Source organism: Perognathus longimembris, chromosome 17 (assembly GCF_023159225.1).
Source record: "Perognathus longimembris pacificus isolate PPM17 chromosome 17, ASM2315922v1, whole genome shotgun sequence".
Classification (NCBI taxonomy): Eukaryota; Metazoa; Chordata; class Mammalia; order Rodentia; family Heteromyidae; genus Perognathus; species Perognathus longimembris.
In genome coordinates, this window is record NC_063177.1 from 50,846,625 (window position 1) to 50,872,344 (window position 25,720).

The 25,720-nt window shown below is 55.6% G+C and overlaps 1 protein-coding gene across 2 annotated transcripts in view; it reads right to left on the reverse strand.

The window, feature by feature from the left end:
- The window catches only part of Sdk2 (sidekick cell adhesion molecule 2), a 218,777-nt gene that overhangs the window by 93,923 nt on the left and 99,134 nt on the right, over positions 1-25,720 (reverse strand). For both annotated transcript variants that reach the window (XM_048366286.1, XM_048366287.1), the window contains exon 2: positions 20,007-20,166. In XM_048366286.1, the coding sequence (XP_048222243.1) occupies positions 20,007-20,166 (160 nt within the window). The remainder of the gene's footprint in view (positions 1-20,006; positions 20,167-25,720) is intronic.

The window sequence follows — 25,720 nt, forward strand, 5'->3', positions numbered from 1 at the left end:
TGAGCTAGCACTCTACCACGTGAGCCACAATTCCACTTCCAACTTCTTTGTGGTTAGTTGGAGATAAGAGTTTCATGAACTTTCCTGCCCAGGCTGGTTTTGAACTTGGGTCCTCAGATCTCAGCCTCCTGAGTAGCGAGGATTATAGGCGTGAGCCACAGGTGCTTGGCATATAAGAGGTTTTTTTTTTTCTTTGAGATAGTTATATGTTATCTCCCTTTTGGGAGACATATCCAAGAAGGGGAGGGAGAAAAAGTTCTACTTTTGATTTTATGTCTTTCTATGCCATCAGACTCTTCTTTATCGAATACATATATTGCTTTTATTTTAAAGATAAAATTCAAAAAAAAAAAAAAAAAAAAAAAAGATAAAATTCAAAAAAGTGTACTTTGTGTCTATAATTTAAGGATACATTATAAAAGAAGGCACCGGGGACTCATTGCATCTGGATTTGTTTGGGGATGTCAGTGGTGCGCGGAGAGATGTAAACCTTAATGAAAGTCAACTTCTTGCAGAACACTCGCTGTCCACTTGCTCTCACCAGATGCCCGGTCCCCCCTGGGACTGGGAGGGAGGCTTGGACAGGCTGGACGGGCTCTGCCCCTCCTGTCCTGATCCTTTTGCCTCCTTCTCCCTGGCTCGATCGCCACTCCAGACCCACTTCAGACTCGCAGGCAACGTTATTTAAAGCAACAGTTCCACCCACTGCCTCTCTGGCAGGAGACCCTGCTCCACACCACCCAGTTGCAGGACAGGAGGCAGCCGACCAGTGTCTTGATTTGCCCACCCAGCGCACTCTGGAAGTGCAAGCCACCGTCATCTCTGGGGGCCTCTCCTCCGGCTGCCGGCGTCCTCCTGGGGAATGGGAGCAGTGACAGCAGGTAGCTGGCAGCCTCCTTCTGGCTGACCTGCAATCTCATGCTCAGTCCAGAGAGGGAGAGGCAAGGAGATGAGGGTTCCAGGGGCTCGGGGGGGAGGGGTGGGGGGTGGGGGTATGTGACTATTCCCAGCCCCAGTCCCCTTTGCTTATTCTCACCCACAGTTCAATGATCTTAGTATCTTTATGTAAATGCAAGCAGATTCAAACTTGCCACCTCTCTCCTTTAGATGCGGGAGACCCAGTCTCCTGTTGTGCCCCTCACTCTGTGCAGGCGACGCTGGGTCTTGGAGATGGTCCCACAGCTGCCCATAGCTCAAGTCGCTACCCACCCTTCTGTTCATGCCAGTGTCCTGATTTAACCCAGCGGGGCCCGGCCACTCAGTCCATCTTCTGAGACACAGAGAGGGGCTGGGGAGAAAGGCCGGGCCTGACAGCAGGGGCAGGGACCAGGACAGATAATTGGATTTTTAGAGACAAGAGAAGAGCAGGAGAGAAAATAGCTGCCTAACAAATGTGGCATCTTCCCCGGCACTCGGGGAAACACACAATGCCCTTTTTGGTTCGAGTCCTTGAGTGTCACAGTTGATATTTAAAATGATTCTTACTCACATTAAATAAGATATTTCAATTCCACGAGGCTGTCAGGAGCGGATGCGGACACCAGAAATAATAGGCACGCTCTCCTTGTATTGTCCTGGTTAATAAATCAGATGCCTGGAGATGCACTGGCCGGGGGGGTGGGGTGTGGGCTCACGTGTGGGAAGGGCGTGTGTGCACGTGTGAGTGCACATGTGCACACACACATGCACACACAGGTCTCATGTACGCAGGCTACAACACGCACAGGCACGCACACGTACACCCTGTGGTATATGCGTCCTACCGCCTACACTTGTATACACTCGTGTAGCAGGTGTGCACATCCCTACCTCGTGTGCACACATGCATGCATGTTCTCACTAGGCCTCTTCTCCCTAATGTGCTGGGGTAGGGGGTGGGGCGGCAGCTGAGGTGCTACGTCCACCGGGGGTGGGTAGGGGTCACCACAGGCAGCTGAGGCCCACAGGGGTTTCAGGGACAGTTAGTCTGTCCCTCTTCCCATGGGCTCTTGGGAAATAGGCACAAACCACTGTGCGTGTGTGTGTGTGTGTGTGTGTGTGTGTGTGTGTGGTTAGCTCCGTCCCACCCCTGTCCTCCAGAGGGGACAGGGGTAGCGCCGAGAGACTTGGCTGGCCCGAGGCAGACTGGCTCCACGTCGCAGTAGCTTGCTTTTGCTCAACTCTGTCCATGGTGACTCAAAGGGAAAGCACACCCGCTGTGTAATAATAACTCGTATAATAACCATTATTATTATAATAAGAAGAAATGTCACTGTTGTAGGAACCTTAACACACATCAACTCTTTTAACCTCGTACAACACAGTAGGAGGCATGGTTAACATAAGAGCCATCTCCTCCTCGGCTCAGAGACCGCAGCGTGGGGCCCAGAGATCCGAAGCTACTTGCTCCGGGGCGCACAGCCAGGAGGAAGCCATCATGCTGCAGCCTGCCACAAGGAGGACGTGACCCCTAACGGGACATGGACCCCATAGCTGTGTTGTTCCTGGGGCTCACTTTGAAGAAGGACGGTTTGCCCTCAGTTTGGACAGGCTGTGGATGACTGATGGGGGGAAAGAGGGGCGTTGGGGAAAACGGGGGTGCTGGGGAACAGGCAGAGAACTAGGTGTGGAAGGGGGAATGATCAGCTCTTGCTAAGGACTGGCCAGTTTGGTGGTGGGGTGACTCAGGAGGAAGGAGCTAGACAGGAAAGAGAGAGAGGAGGGAGAGAAGAGGAAAGGGGAGGGGAGGAGAAAGGAAGGGAGAGGAGGAGAGGAAGAGGTGAGAAGAGGAAGGGAGGGGGAGGAACAGAGAGAGAGAGAGAGAGAGAGAGAGAGAGAGAGAGACCTTAAGGACATGGAAGCTCTCCAGAACAGGAAGTAGATGGGCGGAGCCTTGAGGATTCCCTCAGATTGCAATACAGAAGCAGTGATTTCTGTGTTAGTGGTTTCCATTTGGGGCTGTAATTCTCCCCTCCCCCCACCCATCTTTGGTAAGAGTGTTCCCTCCCTGCTCCCCCCGCCCCCCCCCTTCGGTCCCTGGGGCTTGAGGAAGGATGCTGGGCTCCTGGCCAGATCTCAGGGGAGGCGTGGCCCGGTCCATACCTTGATGCGACTTTCCAGCCTTGTGAGTTGTGAGAAACGCGTTTTCAGCCAACCCATCTGTGCTACCCGGCCACAGTGGTCACAGGAAGCTGTGGCCCAGGGACTTGGTGAGATGGGGAGATGGTACCTGATGGACTGGTGGGCTCAGTGCAATCCCAGGGACCTTTTGAGCAGGAGGCAGCAGCGTCCGTGTGAGAGGACTCACGGCAATGGAAGAGTCAAGGGGCCACAGGCCAAGGGAAGCAAGGCCCCTGCAGGGCTGCATAAAGCAAGAACACGGGCAGACATCCCAGAGAGGCGCAGAAAGGAACCAGCTCTGCAGGCACCTTGGCTTTAGGGCTTATGACCTCTAGAACTGCAGTGGCTCTGGTAACATTGTTCCCAGTCACCAAGTTGGTGATAATTTGGTCCAGTAGTCACAGGAACTTAACCAGCTGGGTTTCCTACAGGTTGAGGGGTGAACCCAGAGAGGAAAGCTATCTGCCCATGCTGAGGAGAGATGGAGTTAGGGACATGGATGGGTATCATCTATGCTCTAAAGACTTTAAGAAGCAGCCTTGGGACCTAGGAAGGATGCCACATCATTTCTGAGATCTAGAAAGGACCCTCTGGACGTAGAGTGCTCACGTGTGGCTGTCTCCTCGTTCAGAAGTCCACAGGACTCCTGTCCCCACCTCAGCAATCCCTGTGGCCCTCTAGGATGACCATCTCTGGAGCTCTATCGGACTACAAGCAGATAGCACGGGAGTTCGCCCTAAAGATGGTGCTATGAGCCTGTAGGCTAACCCCTCGCGTAGCTGCTTCAGAGGCCTCTCTGGGGGATCCCACATACTCTGATTGACCCCCAAGCCCTGCGGTCAGTGGGAAGAATGGCAGCGTGTCGATCCAGGGGCCTCAAACACTGTGATAACCCTGGCTTGAGCTGACTGTGGAAGGGGTGTCCATCCGTCCTGTGAGCACTATAACTGCTCTTAATGACCAAAGACAGGACTTAGTAGTGTCAGTGACTCACACCTGTAATCCTGCCTACTTAGGAGGCTATGATCTGAGGATCATAGTTCGAAGCTAGCCCGGGGAAGAAAAGTTTGTGAGACTCTTGTCTCCAATTATCCAACAACAACCACCACTACCACCACCACCAAAAAATCCCCACAAAACTAGACTTGCTGCTGTGGTTCAAGGGATAGAGTGCCAGCCTTGAGTGAAAAAAGCTAAGGGTCAATGCCTAGGTGGAGTTCAAGCCCCAGCACTGGCACAGATACACATGAAAAAGAATATTAAGCAAGGACTAGTAGACTAGTACTCACACTCCAAATCTACAGCTCGCAGCCTCTTTATCATAGGCATTCCAACATTAGTGTTTATACTGTCAAATTCTTATGAACAGAACGGAAGCCTATTTTGTGACAGGTGAAAACTGCCTGACATTCAAGTCTCAGCATCCCCAAATGAAGTTTCATTGGTACACAGCCACCGCTCGCCCTGTCCACGGTGCCCTTGTACTGCCTGGGCCACCAGCCGTGGGGCCCTCAAATCCCCAAGGCTCCAAGAAGCTATTTCAGAAAGGGCTTGCCCAGGGCCTGGCCCATAGCCACCAGGTGTGTGCACTGAGCTGCTACAAGGCTCGCTGTGCAGGAAAGGGGGTAAATGGAGTCAGTCAAGGGCAAGGCACTGGCGAGCTCAGTCTTTGCCATAGATCAGGTGAGAGATGAGGGATGGGGACTGTTTGAGATGATGCCAAGGGGCGGGGCAAAGTGGACAGGTGACCAGTGACTGCACAGAGAGAAACCCCGTGTCCTGGCTGGGGAGAGGGGGTGGACAATAGAGGGCAAAGTCAGGGGCTACTGGGAAAATGGGAAGGGGATAGGAAGGGCTTGAGGATGAAAGGAGGAAGATTATCTTTTTTGGGTGATTCTCTTTTTTTCTTTTGGGTACTGGTCCTGGGGCTTGAACTCAAGACCTTGCACTCTTGCTTAGCTTTTTTTTTTTTTTTGCTTAAGACTAGTGCTTTAGCAATGGAATCACAGCTCTCCTTCCTTTTTTTTTTTTTTTTTTTGGTGGTGGTGGTAAATTGTATTTAAGAGCTTCACAGTCTTTCCTGCTGGGCTGGTGTAGAGTTCACTATCTTCAGATCTTGGCCTCCCAAGTAGCTAAGGTTATAGGTGTGGGCTAGGTATGCGCTACAAATGCCACGTGAGCTTCTGTGCTTTTAAACAGACTCAGGGAAGGGCAGTAAGCACAGGCCTGGCCTCTCCACTCTGTGGGTTGGCCAGCTGGGAGAGGAAGGACAGGTTTCTTGCCCTCTCTGGGTAGCCGGGGAGGGGTGTAACAGCCGTACCATGCAAAGGAAAGCCATTGCCATGGCTCCTTTAGTTATCACCGAGAGGCATGGTTGGTTCATGCCACGCGGGGAGTGGAGAGGTGGTGGGGTGGAGAGGGTACACCCCTGAAGCCTTACCAGGTGGGCACTGGAGAGGCGCTGGCTGGCAGGAACCCTGCTCAGCTCTGCCAAGCCCTACTCTCTGGTCTTCCCTGGTCCAGCAGTTTGTGGGATTCATGATGGCTGATGAACCTGGAGTAAAGACCACCCTCTCCCAGGGGCGCCTGCAAGCTGCCTGGCAGGGTGAGGGGAGCCGGGAAGAGGCCTCCCCGGGTGCCAGGAAGTGCCTGCTGCAGGCCACGGGTATGTGACGCCATGTCCACTCTGTGAACCCCAGGAAGACCTGACTCCGTACTGAGCCGAGCTAGCCATGGCAAAGGCTTCAGGTGCAGCCGGGGATGGGTGGTGGGTGGGGTGGGTGGGGTGGGGTGTAAGGGATGGCTGTACCTTTAAGGGGGCAGTCCCGAGAGTCCTGCCTCTTCTCTACCGGAAGAGATAGCAAACCAGCCCCGCCTCTTGTCTGCGAGCACATGTCTTGTAATGGCACCCAAGACCCCAGAGGCCCGGTCCTTGGGGGGCTGTGGTCTCCACCCATAGAGGAATTTCCATGACATCACTGTGATGGACAGTTCATTAGCCAATCGTTAATACCCAGTTAGTCCCTCCTCTTCCTGCCGCCATTACTGTTATATAAACCCCTCCCTTGGATAAAGAACCCTTGGAAGCCGGTAGACCATCGCACGGCTCCCCCGGAATCTCCGTGTCCAGTGTCTTCTCTTAAACGTAAGGGGGACTGTGGACGCGTGGGGATTTTGGCAGCCCTATCCCAGCTCAGCTTAGCCCAACCGGGACACGCTTTGCCCTCCCGCCGGCGGGAGCAGCGCGCAGAGCCAAGTGTCCCCCACAATTAGAAGCTTGCATCTCCCAAGGGGGGACGTGGAGGCATAGCCCGACAGTGGGGGGTGGGGAGGGTGGGATCTACATTTGCATCCACATCACCATGACACGACAGTAAATAGATCACGGTCGTCTGCTGATCCTGCCTCCTCGCGCCTTTCCCCTTAGAATTTCTTCCCCAACGCAGATCACGGAAGTTCTCATTTCTCCTGCCTTTCTCCACCGGGTCTGAAAGTGGATCCCAAGATCCCATTCTACCCGGGACTCTGCCCCGTGCCTGAGAGGGAGGTACCGAGCCATCCAGGTCTGGCTGGCTCTCCCCATTTTGTCTACTGATGGGGGGGATTGCATCTTCATGTCCAAGTCTAACATTACGCCATAGCCCACGCTTCAATCTCACACAGACAAATTCTACATCAAAAGCCAAAAGGCCAGGACTAGGAGAGCATCCCGAGGGCTGAAGGCACGGCAGGTTCTGGAGGGCGGTGAGCCCGTTTCATCAGACCCCTCGCTTTGTTCCTCTCCGCGTGTACTTTGTACCCTCCACCACGGCCCATCCAACCCAAGTGCTTCCTTGAGGTCTGTGGGCCACTCAACCATCCACTGGGCCACAGTGGCTCATGCCTGTAACTCTGACTACTCAGGAGAGTGAGATCTGAGGATCAAGGATTGAAATCAGCCTGGGCAGAAAACATCCCCAATTCATTCCCCGTACCCCCAAAAGGCCATCTTAATCTCCAGAGGCGTCTCCACGGACGGCAGGAGACGTGGGGTGCGGCTGGTGTTAGGAGAGCCAGCTGCACCATCTTGGTTTCGATGGGTTTACCAGCTGACCTGTTACAGCCCTGTGACTTGGGCTGTTTCTCCCCTCGCCTCCCCACTCTGCCCTCGCACCCTACGAAGAGCCAGCATCTAGGACCCCCACATTTACCCCCAGCCTTTCCACACTCTGGGTGCGTCCTGACACTTGGACTGACACCCAGCGGCTGTCCAATAAGCCTGGGATGGCGGACCACTCCCCAGGGGCCTGACAACACCTACGGGGCCTCAGCCAATCACTCCTGTGTCTACAGCACAGCTCAGAGGACAAGGCGCAAGACCAAGATCTGATTCAGTGTTTTACTTGCTGTGTGACTTGGAGCAGGTCTCCGTATTCTCACCTGCCAACTGGGGCAATCCCCTTGTGGGTCGGGCGTAGTCCCCAGCCTCTGCTTGCCATAATGCATTTATTCCTTCTGGTCACCTTATGAGGCCAGAACGATGTCTAAATTTGGCAGATGGAAAAGAGGGGGAAACCAGGGCACAGAGATGTTAAATAACTTGCTTGAGATCACACAGCCAGCAGGTAACAGAAAGCCCCCCCCCAGCCAACTGTCCCAGATTCCGCTCTGGGCAGGAGACACGTCCTGTCGCGCTCAGGCGTTCCCATGGTTACCGCGGTGCTGCTCTCATTCACTTCTTCTCCCCTCTTGGGAGGAAGGAGCGGTGCCCTTTGTCCCTCCTCCCCAGCGCGGGGCGGGAGCTGCCAGGTGAACCCTTGCCCCTCAGGCCGCCCGAGGTACAGCCTGAGCCAAGGCTGGGTGGGTGCTGCATGCCACGGCAGAGTGACGAGGCTACCTGCCGCCTGCCCTGGTCCTGCTGGGACTCCTCCCTTGGTCCCCTGAACCCGTGCAGATGTGGGCGGCTGCCTGTGGAGGGGGCGCCGTCCCCCCCACCTCCCACGCTCCTCCAGCCATCAGCTCCGCAAAGTCACCCTGCGCAGGTGGCTTCAGAGGCTCCTGGGGGGCGGGCGGCGGGGGGGGGGGGGAACCAGACTGGAACGGCATTAATGAGGCCCCGGGGACCCACCAGGGAGCGGCCGTCTGGACAAGGTGAATGCTGGCAGAGGCCACGGGACGGGTGTGAGCTGGGGCCGGGAGACAGAAGAGGCGGCAGCCCCAGTGTTTAGGAACAGCAACAAGAACCGCTCATCCCATCGTGCCGTCCGTCCGTCTCCCTCCTGCCCAGCCTTCGCTGGCCTGGGGGGGGGGGAGTGCGTGGGGGAGCACGTGATCTCTAGGGGCCCAGAGTGAAGGAGAGGCAGCCCGGGGGGGGGGGGTGTCGTGGCCGGTGACAAGCTTTGACTGGGGGTGACTGTCTCCCCGTCCTCATCCCAGGTACACTCTCCAGAGTCTCTGCCACGCTGGGTGGGAAGTTCAGCACCACAGGAAGCCCAGCTTGCCTGGAGCTAGAGAGCAGAAATGAGGGTCTCTGCAGGGCCTCTCTGGGGAGACAAAGAAGCAGGGCAGGGGGCTGGGGATATGGCCGAGTGGCAAGAGAGCTCGCTTCCTATACACGAAGCCCTGGGTTCGATTCCCCAGCACCACATATATAGAAAACGGCCAGAAGTGGCGCTGTGGCTCAAGTGGTAGAGTGCTAGCCTTGAGCAAAAAGAAGCCAGGGACAGTGCTCAGGCCTTGAGTTCAAGGCCCAGGACTGGCAAAAAGAAAGAAAAGGGAGCAGGGCAGGGACATGGGAGAAATCCCACAAATGAACCGGAGGGCAGGCGCTGAGGGGTGCTGGTGGGGAGGATGGGTGTGTGTGTGTGTATGTGGGGGGCAATGTCAGACTCACATGAAGGAAGGCAAGCCGGGGTCAAGGTGAACTCCCCCAGCATCTGTCCAGGCCAATCACCTGCTTGGGCACAGAGCAGCCTCAAGGTCTGATTAGTTTCTGTGTCCTGGAAGGGCTGAGCAGGGGTAGGAGAGGAGGACCCCGGGGGCAGCCGGACTCTCCAGCCCAGCTGTTCAAGAAGCAACAAAAGATCACCTCATTTCCGTGCCTGGAAGCAGCCCATGATAAGAAGCGTATGCGCTTGGAGGGAAGCCTCCCCGCCTTTCCTCCCCGGGGACTTCCATTGCCCTACGCCCATCTGTGGGCAATGGTTACAGGGGATTCAGGCCAGATCTAATCTGTCAATTTCAGGTGATGAATGATCAAACCTTTGCTAATTTGCATGTTAAATTTCCTCACGGTGGAAATAAATAGCCCGAGTTCATCAGAGAGGAGCTCTCCTCTGGAGCGGTTCCTGAAAGGCAGCAGACAAGAGCTTCATTTGCATGTTCTGCACCAGGACTCTGGGGAGTCTGGGTCCACTAGGCTGCCCGGACTGGCCCTGGAAAATGCATGGGTCCAATGGGAACTGGGGCGAGGGAAGGAGGGAGGGAGGGAGGGAGGGAGGGAGAGAGGGAGGAAGGGAGGGGCGGGTACGAGCACCTGTGCTTTCCAGACTGTTCCAGCAGTGCACCCTGTCCCTCGCTCCACCCTAACTTGCAGCGTGACCCAGACATGTCCCCGCCACAGTTCCTGTGGTTTTCTGGGTTAATTGCCCCTTAGCCTTTTCACTCCAGGCCGATGCCCCAGCATTTGGGCTACGGCGCCACTTCTGGCTTTTGGCTGGTTCATGGAAGCTTAAGAGTCACGCTGACTTTCCTATCCAGGCTGGCTTTGAACCCTGCTCTTCAGATCTCAGCAGCTTCGTCGCTAGGATTATAGGTGTGAGCCCGCCGGCACCTGGCGAGTCTGTGTCTTTTTACACAGAAAGACAAACCAGCGGCGTGGGTTTCCCCCTCTGCCGTCCGCTGTGGGAGGGAGGAGCCGGCGGGGCACTGGAGACTCGCGGCGTGGCCCGGCGGTGCTGTGGCCAGGTGGTGCTGTGGCCAGGGTGGGTATCCCGCGGGGGGGCGGGCAGGGACGGATGTCCAGGGTGCAGGGGCACCAGGCCTGAGATACAGCAGCTCCTCCCTCTCTGCCCCTGCCTCACAGGGAGCCCACGGCTTACTGGACGTGTCCTCCTGCCCCGTCCCCGGTGATCCAGCGAGCATTGCGGACACAGAGGGAGGGGGCTAAGCAGACATCCACGGGGAGGGGCCGATCGGGTGCAGGGGCAGACATGGTCCCAGACCCCCAGGTCCCCACGTGGCTGGTGGCACCTTGGTCCCTGTCTGACTGCACACCTGGGTACCCTGGTAACTCAAGCAGTGCCTGGCGGCGACTCAGAGGACACAGGCCCGGTCCCATCGCTGACATGAACTCCGGCCCCATCCCCTGGCAGTTATTTATTTCTCCCTTAGCCCTGCTATCCCAACGTCAAGACGGGGAGCTTGGCGCCCACGCTCTCTACCAACCCCCCCCCCCCCCCAACAACCTGGCCGCTGCCAGCACCCTCCTTCCTTGGGCTAGCATCCAGTGAGGAGATACCCCTATCCTCCCAGCTTTCTCAGAATGAAGGCCCCCCATTTCCTCCCAAGCCAAGGCCCATGAAAGAGAGGGCGAGGAAAGGGGTTGCCATGGAAACAGAGCCAGCTAAGGTTCCAGAGGCTCTGGCTTCTTTCTCTGCCTTCCCTTGTATACTGTGAACTTATTAGTTTTAATTGACATAATTATTACAATGTCCACTGGGGGGGGGCCACAAGGAACCAGCTTTGCCTCTTGTCCCCCCCCCATCCCCCACGACCCTGTTCCCCCCATCTCTCTCTCCCATACACCTCTCCTGTGGCACTTCCTGTCGCTTATGGCAGACACTGATGCCAGTCCTGGACCCCCACATCTAGGAGGACAGGTACTAAAGTGAGGGGGTGGGGGGGGGTTGGCTCCCCCAAGGAGGCTGGGATGGGCCAGGTCTTGCCAGGAGATGTTTCCAGATGTTTCTATAAGCTGTGTCAGTGATGTCCAAGGTTTAACTGAGACTGTCGGTCACCTCCCATGACCTCTCCCCCTGGTGCCTCGAACACTCGCCAAGGCTTTCAGCAGGGCTGCGCAGGGCGGCCTGGGCGGGGGGGGTGTATATGTCAGGAGCTGGGGGTGGGCCCTGCTTGGCCAGGCGCTGCTCGGTCCCTTGGTGCCTTCATCTGCGCAGGCGTGAGGGGGAGGGAGCTGGGGGAGGCGGGGATGAACCCCTGCCCGGTCCATCTCACACGGAGGACCAAGGATGGGCCGTGGACGTGGGCTACCTGTGGGACAGGAAGCGACAGCCGCCTTGGTCTTTAGGCACATTATGAGAGGGCTAAAGAGGGCCCCAAGAGGCCCCGGAGAGTGGCGGCCAGCTTTGTGTTTCCCTCCTCCTGTGCCGGACCTGTTGTGCCAAGCAAGGGCCAGCACGGCAGGACACCTGCCAGGAAGGGCCGTTCTGGCTCCAGCTGGGAGAGGCTTGGGGACCCTGGTGCCTGGCTTCTGAACGCAGGGTGATGTCCCCAGGGCACATCTGCAGGGACTGGAGCCCCTGTAGGGTGCCCTGTGTGCCACCACGGGCATCCGGTGGGTAACAGTCAGGGCCGTTACAGAGCAGCCCGTCCGGATGACAGAGGGCCCTCCCTCCTCCAATGCCAACAGCACCGAGGTGCCAGCCTGTCCTGTCCAGGCCGGTGCAAGGCAGCACGGGCTGAGGGCCCTCCAAACGGTGCCACCCGCCCTGCTGTGGGGAGCTGAGCCCACGTGGGAAGCCGGGGATCTCAGAGCCAGCCTCAGGGTCAGGGGAAGGACAGCGAGCCGGGCTGGGTCCTTCCGCCTCCTCCCGCTGCTCCTCCTCCTCCCGCTCCTCCCGGCCCACCTCTCCCATCCTCCCTGTGGGTTACAACATTTCTAAACTCGTTAACTTTTAATTACTACCTTCCCCGTGCCTGAGCACACTGGCTCCGTGCCATGTACATCTCTATTAAAATTCAATTTATGTCCATCATAACTAATTCCTGCACTTCAGCCTTCAATTTTCAGACAAGATGTCCACGCGGATGGCGGATGGCGGATGGCCTGCGGAACGGGAGCAGCTCTGCCGGAGGCCGGGAGCGGGCTGGCTCCACGCGGGAAGAGGAGGTCAGGGTTTCCCAGGATGGCGGGAGTGAGGCTGGGAAGGAGGTGGGGGGGCCCAGGCCCCGTGGGGAGGAGCAGCGCGGAGGGGGGAGGGGAGAGGGGGGGAACCACGCAGCTCTGAGGCTGCTCTTTTCCGTTCACGGCACCGCTGACCAGACATGCGAGGGCGCATCTGATCTTCCAGAACATTCTCGTCGGATAAGCCAGGCCTCGGAGGCAGGGATTAAGTCATTTGGCTCCAGGGCCCATGGCCAGCGAGTCAGGCAGGGTGGGGGACCAGGCAGGGTGGGGGACTGGTCTCGGGTCTGCCGAGATGGAAGGGAAGTTTGGCTGTCCCAGAGAATCCTTTCCCAGTGTGCGTCCAGGCCGGGCCCGGTCGTATCTTCCCGTCATCTTAGCCACGTGGGAAGCACAAATCGGAGGATCAAAAAAAAAAAATCCAGGACCGCTTGGGTATCAAGGCACACCCTCACTTAAAAAAATAACCAACGCGTAAAGGGGCTAGCAGGGCGACTCAGGCGGAAAAGCACCTGCTTTGTACGTGCAGGGCCCTCAGCGCCTTAATACAACCCCCCGCCCAATGTGAACGCCTTCGCTTGTTCCTGCTCCTGGGAAGGACGATTCGAGGTCTCCACGCAGCCTTTGGTGGAAACAAATTCCTCGAGGTCACCCACGAGCCCAGCTTGTCCCGTCCGGCCACCTCCCTGGCCACGCTGGCTCCTCTCCACTTCCCTGTCTCCAGTGTGCCCCGTCCATCAGCTCCCCCCACCTCCCGCTCCCGCTCACTCCAGAGCCAGCCAGTTGTTCTGGGTCTGGATGTCCTCCCTGGAACTTTCTAGATATCTAGATTCGATCTTTCTGGATCTTTCTAGATATCCCTCCATAGTGCTCATCCAATGGGCACGGGCGTCAGTAGCACCCTTAAGAGGCGAGGGCCTGGCTGTGGTGTTCGGCCTCGTCGACACGTGGTCATGTGACATGTGAGGTGTGGTCACCGGGCTGCACTGACCCTGTGCACGGTGAGGTCACCTCCCTCCCACCCCTCCCCCCATCCACCGGTCCACACGCCTGCCTCAGGTTTCCCCAACTCCACCCTCGCCAGGCTGCTCTTCGGCTGTCATCACTTCTTGCGATGACATCATCTCCCGACATCCCTGGTTTCTTTAAGCTCAGAGGCGGAACAGCTCGCCCTCCTCTTGGCTCTGGACTTCAGATGGTGCGCAAGGTGGGGGCAAAACAAGCCGGTGGGGGCTGCCCCTTGCCGCCCCCGGTGGGGGCAGTGATTCAGCTCAGCTAGGGGAGTGGCTGAGCGAGGAGGAGGGGCCTCCTAAGAGGGAAGGGCGGGGCTCTGCCAGCAACCCAGGACGACCTGATCTGGTGGCTTTTCGTGAGCCGCTGCCCCACGCAATCAGCAACGTACACGTAGATGCCCACGGTACCACGCACAGACAGGCAGGCACGGCCGGTGTTTGTGAGACATTCTGACAGATGCGCGAGACCCCGTCGTCTGTCCAGGTGAGTACCAGGTCCTTGTGCCCACGGAATGGTGCTCGCTGGTCACGGTGTGGCTGAGCACCTCTTCCCGTGGGGGGAGGAAGAGTACATGTCTGTAATCCTAGTTGCTCATGAGGCTGAGATGTGAGAATCACACTCCGAAGCCAGCCCAGGCACGAAAGTCTATGAGACAGTTATCTCGAATTAAGTGCTGAAAAAGCTGGAAGTGGAGCTGTGGCTCATGGCAGTAGAGTGCTAGCGCTTTGAGCCAAAAAACGTCTCAGTGGCAGCGCTCAGGCCTTGAGTTCAAGGCCTGGACCGGCACGGCAAACAAACAAAAAAAGTGTTCAGGACCACAGCAGTGATGGTGGAACTTGGGTGCAGAGTACAGTGTGGCCACAGAGGAGACTGACACAACTATACCACGGGCCCTGGTGGGGTGGATAACAGAATGGGCCCCGATTCTTCAGAAACAGACATCTTGCAAATCCTTCCGGGTACCACTTATGTCTGCCATGCTACGATGGGGCTGAAGACCCCGCCTGGTCTTCACAATGAGCCTCAGAGGTCAACATCCATTCTGAAGACCACGGCCTAGGGAGCTAGAACACTGGGGGTCTGATTGCACTCAGGCTTCTCCCAGCCATACATGGGGGACCGTCCCCCCAATCACATGACTCCTAACAATCTGGTCAATGACGGCCCACTTCCACGACGGTAATCCCATAAGATTATCACACAGCCGAAAGAAATTCCCAACGCACAGTGACAACGCGGCCAGTACCACACTACAGCTCACCGCATTGCTCCCGTGCTGGCGTGAACAGACCGACCAGCGGCCAGCGGGTGATATTTGGAGAATCAACAACGGTGACAACAGGTTTATCCATCTACCGTACTCGACTTCCGTCATGACTTCTGTGTCACTCCTTTGACCAGCGCCGAATGCTCACGGCACGCAGTGTGGGGTTGGGCCAGCCGCGGACGCATACATCTCGTGCTCACCGTGGCTCCAGGCTGCACTGAAACGTCATGTTGAGTGGGTGACCTAAACACTGAGCGCACTGTGTGACGTTCACACAATGACAAAACCACCCAAGGATGCGTCTCACATGACTGAACTTAGATGCTGAAGATTGCTTTCGTGTAATGGTCGCACACACACACACACACACACACACACACACCTGTCTCTCTGACACATACATGCATACACGCCTTGTCTGTCTCTTAGGTACACACATGTGCACATACCTTTGTGTGTCTCTCTGACACACACACACACCTCACACTCTCACACACACACACATTTCATTGCAAATCCTGCCAGGAATAGAGATTCAGAAATTGTCCATGAATATAAAACTCCTTCTTTTGGAGAATCAGGGTGGGAGACATAGTTAAATCTATGGTAGCACATCTAATCTTATTTTCTCGCAACGTGTGGAGTAAATTTAGCCATTTCTCTGCCTGAGAATTGGACATTATCACCAGACTTGTCGCCAGGGTTTATGAAAGACGAAGAACAACTTGGAATGGAGCGGTAACCAGAGCGCCACGGGACACGGAGCTGGCCAGATCCGCTGTCAGGAGGCCACTTCTGGCAGCGTTCCTTGCAAAGGGAAATCTGGAACACGCCCTGGCTCCCAAACAAGGAAGTATTCGCAGTTGAACGAGGACAAATCGCATATGTGTAATGCAGCTTGACAGAGCTCTAGTGGTTAAATCTGAGTTCCACTGAAATCAGTAATGATATGGATGGATCGAAACTACTGAGTGGAAAAACAGAAACTCTATGTACACACCACACACACACACACACACACACACACACACACACGTCAGTTGTGTATTCAAATAGCAGTTTAGCCTGTAAGTTCACACTGATCTACATTCTTTTAAAGGGGGTGAGAGGATGAAGATGTTTGCAAAGGAATGACAACTAGTGAGAGGGAAAAGAATGTGGGAGCCAGATTCATCCCCTTACAACAGCAACAACAACAAACCTGGTGAGAACTGATTCAGATAAGACTCGCCCATGGAGGGTTGCATAATCACCTCACTGATTACAGAGGAAAGAGATGCCTGCCCACCTGACCGGTGGAGAGATCTGGCAGACATCACTTTGACCAAGTCAATACCTCTAATGGGGCAACCTGGTAGCAGGTGCCTTTTAACACCTGGAGCATCTGGTATCCCCTTCTGTGCCGCCCATTTGCCAGAAGATTTAACGTGAATCAAAGCACAAGGATCTGACTGGACAAATCCACACCGAGGGATATTTGTAAAACTGGCTAGAGGGCAGAAAAGATACGGAACAGCTCCAGCTTGAAGGACCACAAACAGTCATGCAAATTAAAGGCAATATGTGGTCTACGGTTAACGCTTATATCAAACAACAATATAATTTCCACAAGGCATATTGAGCTGGATAAGTGGCCATTGGCACAAGTGGACAAATCTGAATATTGGGTATTGATTGGGTAGCAGAATGGTGTCAGTGTTAAATTTCTACCTGTTGTGGTTCTGTGGCAGAGTGCCTTGTTCTTAGGAAATATGATGTAGAGGTGATATGATAGGCTTCTATAATAAATTCTAAAGTAGTTTAGCAGAAATATCATGAGAGAGAGAGAGAGAGAGAGAGCGAGAGAGCGAGAGAGCTTGCGCCCACCACATCAACAATTTCCTAATGGTAAAATGTACCTAAGTATTTCCAGTATTATATTTATCATTTTTAAAAAGAGACTTGCTAATTTTCAATTTTCAAAGACAAAGCATCTGCTGTGTGCCAGGTCTTCCCTGGGGGTAGGGATGGCCTAGGGTGGCTTCCACCTGTCTTATCACTGGTTTCCTCCTTTGCTCCCGCCCTCCTCCTCCCTACCAGGAGGCTGGGGAATAGGGCCGACCTGTTTCCGCGAGTCTATGTATGTTGCAGACTCTGTGATTGGTCAAGGGTGATCTGAGCTGAGCTAATCAGAATCTTTCCCTGGGACTTTCTAAGTGAAACTTCTCCTTGGAAATCAGGCAGATGTAGCCTGATTTCCCTCATCTTCTCAGGGTCACTGAAGTCTGAACTTAGAGGTGGGCACATCTGGACAGCCTAGAGGGGAGAGGGCCCGGCAGTGTCGAGTTCTAGGTACAAGGCAGCGTCTGGAACCGCCAAAGTTCTGACCTCCGTTCTGGTGGTTGATTTCCAGTGTCTGATGTAAGCGGATAGAAGGAAGGGTATAATGGGAGATGTCATGGACAGTCAGAAGAGAGAGAAATCTGCGTGTACGACAGAACAGAGAAAGCAGAGGTCAGGGAGATACTGAGACAACACAGGTGTACAATCAGGATAAAGCTTTCTGTGTGTGTGCTCATGTGCACACACATGCATGTGTGTATGTATGTGTGCACCTTAGCTTTTTCACTTAAGGCTGGCACTTTACTACCTGAGCCACAGCTCCACTTCCACCTTTTGGATAGTTAATTGGAGATAAAACTCATGGACTTTCCTGCCTGCGTTGGGTTCATACTGGGATCCTCAGATCTCAGCCTACTGAGTAGCTAGGATCACAGGCGCGAGGCACTGGTGCCCAGCATGAAAAGCTTTCTGAAAGAGAAGGCATTTGGGCTGAACCCTACATGAGAAAGAAGTTTCCAGAAAGGGGGTGATAGTCCAGAAAGAGGGTGATATTCCAGCCGGAGACAGATCGGATACAGCGACCACAGTAGAGGAACAAAGAGGAGATCATTGCAGAAGGGCCCCAAGTCCAAGATAATTGGTACTCTCCCAGATGGAGAGGCAGGAAAGGAAGATGGCCTCAAGAGCAGAGCAGCAAGTTCTGGGAGGGGGGTCACGTGGAAGAGTGCGGGCCTGGCTTTGTGGGCACAGCGAGTTCTGTGATGAGAGGAATCTCCTGGCCGGCCCTGTATTCAAGCATCTCATTGCCCCATACCAAGGCAGCCAGTGCTCCTGTGGCGGCAAGGCAAAGGGATGAGTTCCCGTAGTGGAAGCTCATTTATTTCCCCTGAATGACTCCCACCCAACGCAGCTATAAAACGGCATATTTGCATTCTCCCTACTGCTTTGTTTTGTAGAATTTGTAGAGCACAGTTAGCAGAGAGATTGCTAAGGATACACATTAAGGAAGCAATTGTAGCAATCCTTCCTCCAGTAGCGGCAGCATGGGGGTGGGGTGGGGTGGAAGAGAATTCGGCTCTGGAGTCTGAGGACATATGTTAGAAGCCCAGCTCCACAATCTGAACTTGGGGGCGGGGGGGATTCTTCCACTTCTCCAAACTTCAGTCCCATCATCTATGGAATGGGGAAATGAACTGGGCCTACTCAAAGGAGTCCATGCTATAATCAGAATGCAGGCTATAATGAGGGGTGTGAGTGTGTGTGTGTGTGTGTGTGTGTGTGTGTGTGTGTGTGTCCGTGTCCTGGGGCTTAAACTCAAGGCCTAGATACTCCTTTAGCTTTTTCACACACAGCTGGTGCTCTACCACTGAGCCACATCTCCACTTCTGGCCTTTGGCTGGTTAACTGGAGATAAGAGTCTCACTGATTTTCCTGCTCAGGCTGGCTTTGATTATAAGCGGGAGTCACCAGTGTCTAGCTACATGCCACAGTGTTGGCCATATATTAATTCCCTCCAACCTCCTCCTCCTTGTTGTCAGGATCCTGGGCTTGAATTCAAGGCTTCACGCTCTCACTTAACTTTCTTCTTCATGGCTGGAGCTCTACCATTTGTGCCACGTCTTCAGCCTAGCTTTTTGCTGCCTGATTAGAAATGCAGTGTCACAGATTTTTCTACCCAGGCTGGTTTCCAACTGAGATCCTTCAGATCTCAGCCCCCTGAGCTAGGACGATGGGGGTGAGCCACCAGTGCCTGATAGGCTAAATTATTTTTTCCCACCCACAGACCATCATTGGTATTATCATGGCCATGGCGAACAGCTGGATGCAGCTGCTACCTGGGTACTGCCAAGGACAGGAACCGAGTATTTCAAAGGCGGCCTATTCCATGGGTGAGCAACACTGGCTCTTCAACTGCTTCTGTGCAGTGCCTCCTTGGGTCCTAGCAGTGCAGAACACCATGGCGGAGGCTCTGAACCAGATCCAGAGCCATACTAAGCCCCCTGCAAGATCATGGTGCCCACCCCGCCATGCCTAGCACCCAAGAGAATACACGAGCTCTTTAGACACTGCCCACTGCTCCGACTAAAAGCTGAGCCTCCAGCAGAAAGATGTGGTAGGGATTGTTCAGGGAGGTCCCTCTGGTCTCTCGGGAGGTGGAGGCCTACAGCATCTATCCCGGAAGGGTCGCTTGCTTTCTGGCCCAGGTCTCAAGCTGTCCTTCCTGCTTTGGCCTTTCTAGCTCTCTCCCTTCATGACTAATGGCCTCATGACACCAGCAGACCCAGTGCAGAGCCCAGGCAGAAGGGATCTGGGGGGAGGGGGTGGGTCTGGGTGGAGAGGTGAGGGTTTCTCCTGAACTCTGGCCTTCTAGCTACAAAGGAAGCTGTTCTTCTCTGGAAAGACCAGCTCCTCGAGCAATTAAACCCCTTCCTCTCATTTGCATTCCTGTCCCTGGCCGTAGATTTGTATCAACATCCCCGGGGCAAGACAATCTTGTTTCTCAACAAAACCGATTATGCACATCAGGCCTGGGGATTAATCACCAGCCACAGGCCTGGGAGCCAATATAAAAAAAAGGCAGAGATGGGAGGATAAGATCAGGAAGACACAGAGTGTCCTATTCCGTTGAGCCTAGAAAGCAGCAGGCTGGTGGCCAGCCAACTGGGGGAGTAGCTAGCTGTCAGCCTTTGATTAGACTCTATTCTTCTTCCTCGCACCTCCCAATTTAGCCCTCTCCTGGGGAGAGACAGGGGAGAGAGGCCCAGCGGGAACTCATGTTTGGAAACCTGGGCACATGTAAAGAATGGTACACCTGAATGGTCCCTGAAATCGAAGATGTCTCCTGCCTTACTGACCCCCCCTCCCATCTCCCCAAGTCCCCTTCCTGCAATGGACCCAAGCCCCTCCAGTAGAGGCCCCTATGTTCCTTCTCAGGAGGTCACGAGGAAGGGGCTCTCTGGCTGTGGCTCACTGCTGGTAGTGGTCCTCCATCCGTCACATGGGCAGAACCCTAGTCCACCCCCCAGCTATCCTCTGCTGCGATCACTAGGGCAGAGTGTCACCACGGGGTAGGGCAGGCCCGGGATCTCCGGAGCACTGGTTTGGGAGCCTTCTGTCAAGCCACCCATTCCCCTCCGGACGGGGCAGCGTCCCAGGAAGACAGGGAGGGGGAGGCCTTGCCTGTACTCCAGGGAGAACTTGGTCAGCTCCCTGTTGTTGTGGAGCCACTTGAACTCCAGGGGCCAGCTGCCCTCGGCCATGCACGTGAGCACCAGGCGGTTGCCTTCCAGGTGCACCTGCGTCCGCACCGGCTCCGTCTTGAAGTAGGGGGCCACGTCATCTGCAGGAGACAGGGACACAAAGCCACGTTAGCACTCGCTCTGCTTTGGGCGATGGCCCACTCCACTCCAGAGGCCGACTGAGTCCCCCTGGCCCAAGGCTGCGAGCGCCATAAGGACTTGAACTTGAGCCTGTCTGACTGCAGAGAGCATGGTCCTCAGCACAAGCCCTGCAGGTGTATTAAGCAGAGCCCTGCCCTCCACCTGCCCCCCTTCCCCCCAGCCCAGCAGGCTTCCAGATTCTGCAGCCCCCCCCCCTCCATTCTTTCCACCTGAGAACCTGGTCCTTCCCACATCCTTTGCTTCTGACTCCCCGCCTCAGCCGAAGGGAGTATGGATTTCCCCAGAAAATCAGGAAGGTGGGTGGATGGCAGCTGCCAGCATGGCGGGTCCCCGTCCTGCTCCCCAGGGCTGAGGGGAACCCCTCAGAGGTATCAAGGGAAGGTTCTGTTGGCTTCTCTCATGGCACACTCCCAAGCCCCTACGACGAGCCCGCCTCAACCTCCCCATTCATGCCTGGACAGCTTCCTGGGGGGAGAGAAAGCCTACTGTTTGGGCCAGAGGGAAGGGGCTGGGGGGTGACTGCATCTGGGCTGGGTGACCCCCCCCAGCCCTCCAGCGAGCTCAGCCCCACAGGGCCCCCTGGCTGTGTTCACAGAGACCCAGTGCTCTGTCGCAGACTTCAGGGACTGCTGAGGCCAGTCGCTGCAGACGGAAGGGGGGGGGCCTTTGTCCCCCTGGGCCAGCGGGAAAGAGGGTAGAAGCGGAGGTAGGCAAGGGGGTTGAGGGAAAGATGGGGAGGGGGAGGAGGAAAAAGAGGTCCAAGCCAATCCTGAGACCCCCTGCCTCTTAGGGGTGAGGCGGGGGGGCTGGGGGAAAGAGCCAGAGCGTGGTCACACGAACAGAGGCTGAAATGTGTGTTGAGCCCACTCATGCTGTTCGAGGGGTGCGAATGCATGGCCACATAGCCGCCCCAATGTTCCGGGGGTTGGATCCACATTTTAGAGAGGACACGCAGAAGCTCAAAGACCAGCCACAGAGGCGGAGCCTCGACTGTTCCTTGCCTGGAGACGCCGGATGAAGGATGGGAGGAGAGGACCGGAACAGGCCAAGAGCCTAGATTGGGAGTCTGCGGCCTCAGGGAGGCCCAAGGAAGTCCCCCAGAGCACTAGGCCATGAGAGCTGCGTCCCGAGGGACCGGCCTCGCGTGGCTCAGTGGCAGGCCAGGGGTCCAGCCCAGGCCGGGCCACGTGCACGGCCATTCCATGGATTCCACGTGCTCAGAGCCACGCATGACGCTGCCGGGCCGCATGAAGCAGGGCAGGCCCGGGTGCCTGACTTCCAGGCCAGTGATGGAACCTAGGAACATCCAGACACGTGCGCGTGCGTGTGCGCGCGTGAGCGTGCATGCGTGTGTGTGTGTGTGTGTGTGGACACACGCGTGCCCGGAGCCCAGAGCCACCGCACACTCTTCTTCACCAAAGAAAGGGAGCAAACAAAAGCAAGCAGAGGAAGGGGCTGCCCAGGGTGGGGGCTCCTCTGCACCCCAGGACCCTTGCGTGGATCTTCCTCTCACACTCGGTTCTAGCCAGGATGGGACGCCTGGGGCCAGGAGCAGCCTTGGCTTCCCGCTTTCACATGGGCTCAGGCGGGAATGAAGGACTCGGTAGAAATCACCGCGAGCGGGGCTCCAGCGGCTCACGTCTGTGATCCCAGCTACTCAGGAGGCTGAGTTCTGAGGGCTGTGGTTCAAAGCCAGCTTGGGCCAGAAAAGTTGGTGACCTGTCTTCGATGAACCAGTCAAATAAAAAGTCTTAAGTGGAGGCGTGGCTCAAGCGGTAGAGTGCTAGCCTTGAGCAGAAGAGCCAAGCAAGAGCACAAGGCCCTGAGTTCAAGCTCTGTTGATTCCTGCACGATCACGGTATGTTTTGGGGGTTCTAGTTAGCTGGTCTATGACACAGAAAATTTAATCTGTCTACCCTATCCCCACGCCCAAGGGCTCCATCTTTCAAATGCATAACTTGCAAAGGTTGGGGGTGGGTGGGTTGGCTCTTCCTTGAACCCTCACCCGTTGCTAGCTGGTGTCTCAGCAAGCCAAGGCAGCCCAGGGGCTCCTGACTGCTCTTCCAGAATCTATCTGGCCAAAGATGCCTTCATTCTGCATGTCACCCCGCTCGCCGGCAGGCGCATCTTTCCAACGCTTTGACGAGCTGTCACAAAGAACCCAAGAACTACGGACGCGCGGTTGCTTTCAGAGGAGCGACCGCTAGCCCGGGCATCCGACAGGCCTACCGGAGTGGCTTGTGTCTCTGGGGTCTTGGGGCACCGTCGACTGACACCGCTGGGGCCGTTTGCCAAGAAAAGCGACTCGTGGCCTTCCCGCAGCCAGCTTGGCTCTCGGCGGAACGAATGGGCGCGTTCTCACTTCAAAGGCGCATTCACACTCGCTAGCAGCTTTCAAGAGCCCTTTGAATCGCCTTCTCTAAAAACCCTCTGCGCGCCCATGTCATCCCTCGTTTGTTTTAAAACAATAACATTCCCGGCCCCCGGAGATGAAATCCCTGCTGCCTCGGGTGCGGGGGCTGACTCAGAACCAGAACTCTGTGTGTGTGTGTGTGTGCGCGCACGCGCGCGTGCCCCCCCCCCCCCCGTGCACACGTGCTCTGCACCCCGCCACCCCCGATCGTTGCCAGTCTGCTCCTGGGCAATTTGCTCCCAGGTCTGGCTTGGTTTGTTGCCCGGCAGCCTGATGGGATGATCTGACACGGATGTGGGCTGATGCCCGGGGTTGCTGGGGATGAAGACGCTGGGGGAGGGGAGGGCGACCCTGCCTCCTCCGGCCCCCGCTGGACCCCAGCTCCTGCGCCCAGTGCTCCCCGTCCCGCCCCTCTCTCCAGCCTGGAGCGAAGACCCTTTCTCCGCACCCCCGTGGGGAGGGCACCCTTCCTGGGGATCCCGGGTGGCGCGGTGGCCCTATGCCCCATAGCCCCTGTGCTCCGCGGGCCCGCGCCCATCTGAGGAAGGACAGCAGGGGGCTGGGAGGATGCCGGCACCTGTGATGGCCCGTGTGCGTGCCCGTGCTCACACACGTGTGTGCGGGGATGGATGCTAGCGTGTCCACGTGCGTGTCTGGGGACGTCAGGAGGAGCGTGAGCACCGCTGTGGCTGCACGGTCGTGTGTGTGCGTGCGTGTGTGCACCTGCTCGTATGCTGGTTGTGAATACACGGGAAGGTAGGAATCATAGGCCTCAGGGCGGTCGTGGAGCCTCTGGCCCTCAGCTTCCTTCTTTACAGATTGGGAAGGAGTGTGTTCACGGTGAAGAAGAAGTAAGTCAACAGGAGATGAAGAGCCCAGCATGTGCCTGTGAGGGCCCTGTGTGACTGCGGGACACCTGGGCAGACAGCCATACTGCCCTGGAGAGGAGATGGTGTCCCCAGGGGGGTGGGTGGGTGTCTGCTCGTCTCAGCCTTCCTTCTAGGAGGAGAGGTGGAGTCCACATCGAAGGGACCATGCCGCCCACATTTCTTCACTTCACAATTCCTTAATTACAACAAGTGATCCTAAAGTCTGCATGAAACAACCACCATCCAAGAACAGCCCAGAACAGTCCGAGAAAGAATAGCCGATATGAAAAGATGTGCACAGACACCGGAGTGTCCTGTAAAGCTGCCATCATTCAAACTGTGTGGTCTGCATGCATACACCGAGGAAGAAATGTGTCTCCGAGTCTAGAAATAGATCCAAACATATACGGGGATTTTTTTTTTTTAATAGAGGATGAAAGTAGAATTTCAAATCAGTGGGGGAAAAGATCAATTATTCAACACATGGTTTTGGAACAACTCAGGGAAGCCGTTTGGGAATTGAAAAAAAAAGAGTTGAATCTCATCATCACACTTCATCTCAAAATAAATGCTAGAGGGATCAATGTTTTAAACATGAAAATGAAATTCTGAAAGAACTAGGGGGAAAAAAAATCACAGAAGTATAAAAATACACAACGTTGGCAGGGAGAAGACCCCAAGTACTTTCTGAGCCACAGACGCGCAGGAGACAAGACAGATCGATGCCTTCAGCTAGACGGAGATGCTGCACAGATGAGAATAAGCCCATGCACACAGAACGGAGTGAGGTGAATAACTGCAACTCTGTCATGGGTGAAGAGCTTGCTTGCTTCCCTCCCTTCCTTCCTTCCTTCCCTCCCTTCCTTCCTTCCCTTCCCTTCCTTCCTTCCTTCCTTCCTTCCTTCCTTCCTTCCTTCCTTCCTTCCTTCCTTCCTTTCTTCCTTCCTTCCTTCCTTCCTTTCTTCCTTCCTTCCTCCCTCTCTCCCTCTCTCTGTCCCATTCTCCCCCCCCCATTCCTTTGCTCTCTCCCTCCTGTCTTTGTGACAGTACTAGGGGGTTTGAACTCAGGGCTTGGTCACTGCCCCTTAGCTTTTTCACTCAGGGTTGGTGCTGTGGTCTCACTTGAGCCACACCTCTACTTCCACCTTTCCTGCTGGTGATTGAAGACAAGAGTCTCACAAACTTTCCTTCCAGGCCTGGATGGGAACCACCTCTTGAGTAGCTAGAATTGTTCACGTGACCCACTACTGGCGCCTGGATTTCAATTTTCTTGCTATTAAAAAAAAAATCCCCACAAATCGCTAAGAAAGAAAGATGGACAACGCAACAGAAAAACGGACAAAGGATATTCAACCTTCAGAGAAAATGACAGATGACTCGGGAGCGCATGCAGAGAGATGCCACTCACGATAAGAGGGAAGCAAAGGAGACTCAAGACACCATCTCCTCCATCTTCTCTACAGCACGATAACCGGGCCAGCGGGCACGCAGGGCACAGCCTCCTGGGACTGGGGCTTGGCACCCCCGGGGGTGGGGGGAGGATGTCGGTCACTGTCAACGGCCCCCCCCCCCCGCCCGCCATGTCCACCAGCCTCTTTCAGGAATTCACTCTCCACTAGACGTTTGCCCATGCGTGAGAGGGCAGCGCTGCAGAGCTGTGACAGGCCAAGTTTAGAAAACGACCCCAATGCCTGTCCACCAGCATTGCACCTCCGATGGCGGAACTCTCCGTGCTGGTGGCTTCCAGATTCACATCGACCACCGCCACTGCCACGAAACCCTGCATGCAAGATGCGGGATCTGCCGTGGCTCGGGCCTAAGATTTATTTTTTTCTTCTCCAGGTGTAAATAGGGATTTGAGGCATGTGAGAAACGTGGAGAACAGAAAAAGAATAGGCCAGACTTGATTGCCAGTAGGTGAGGACTATTTATTGCCAGCGAGGGGCACAGACCTTCCCGTGGGAAAATGGGTGTGTGGCAGGGAAGGTAATCCTTCAATGCGGATTTCCCTGGGAAGGGGGTGGTCTGGGGAGAACTGGGTGGCAGGGGCTGGGGCCATTGCTTTGTGTCAATTTCATCATGAGGACTGCAGGCGTATGATATATACTGTAAGACCACAGCATGAGCTGCTTGGATTTCTTGTTCTTGTTTGGAGACAAAGTCTCCTCATGGAGCCTAGCTTAGTTTCGCATTTGCCATCTTCTAACCTTA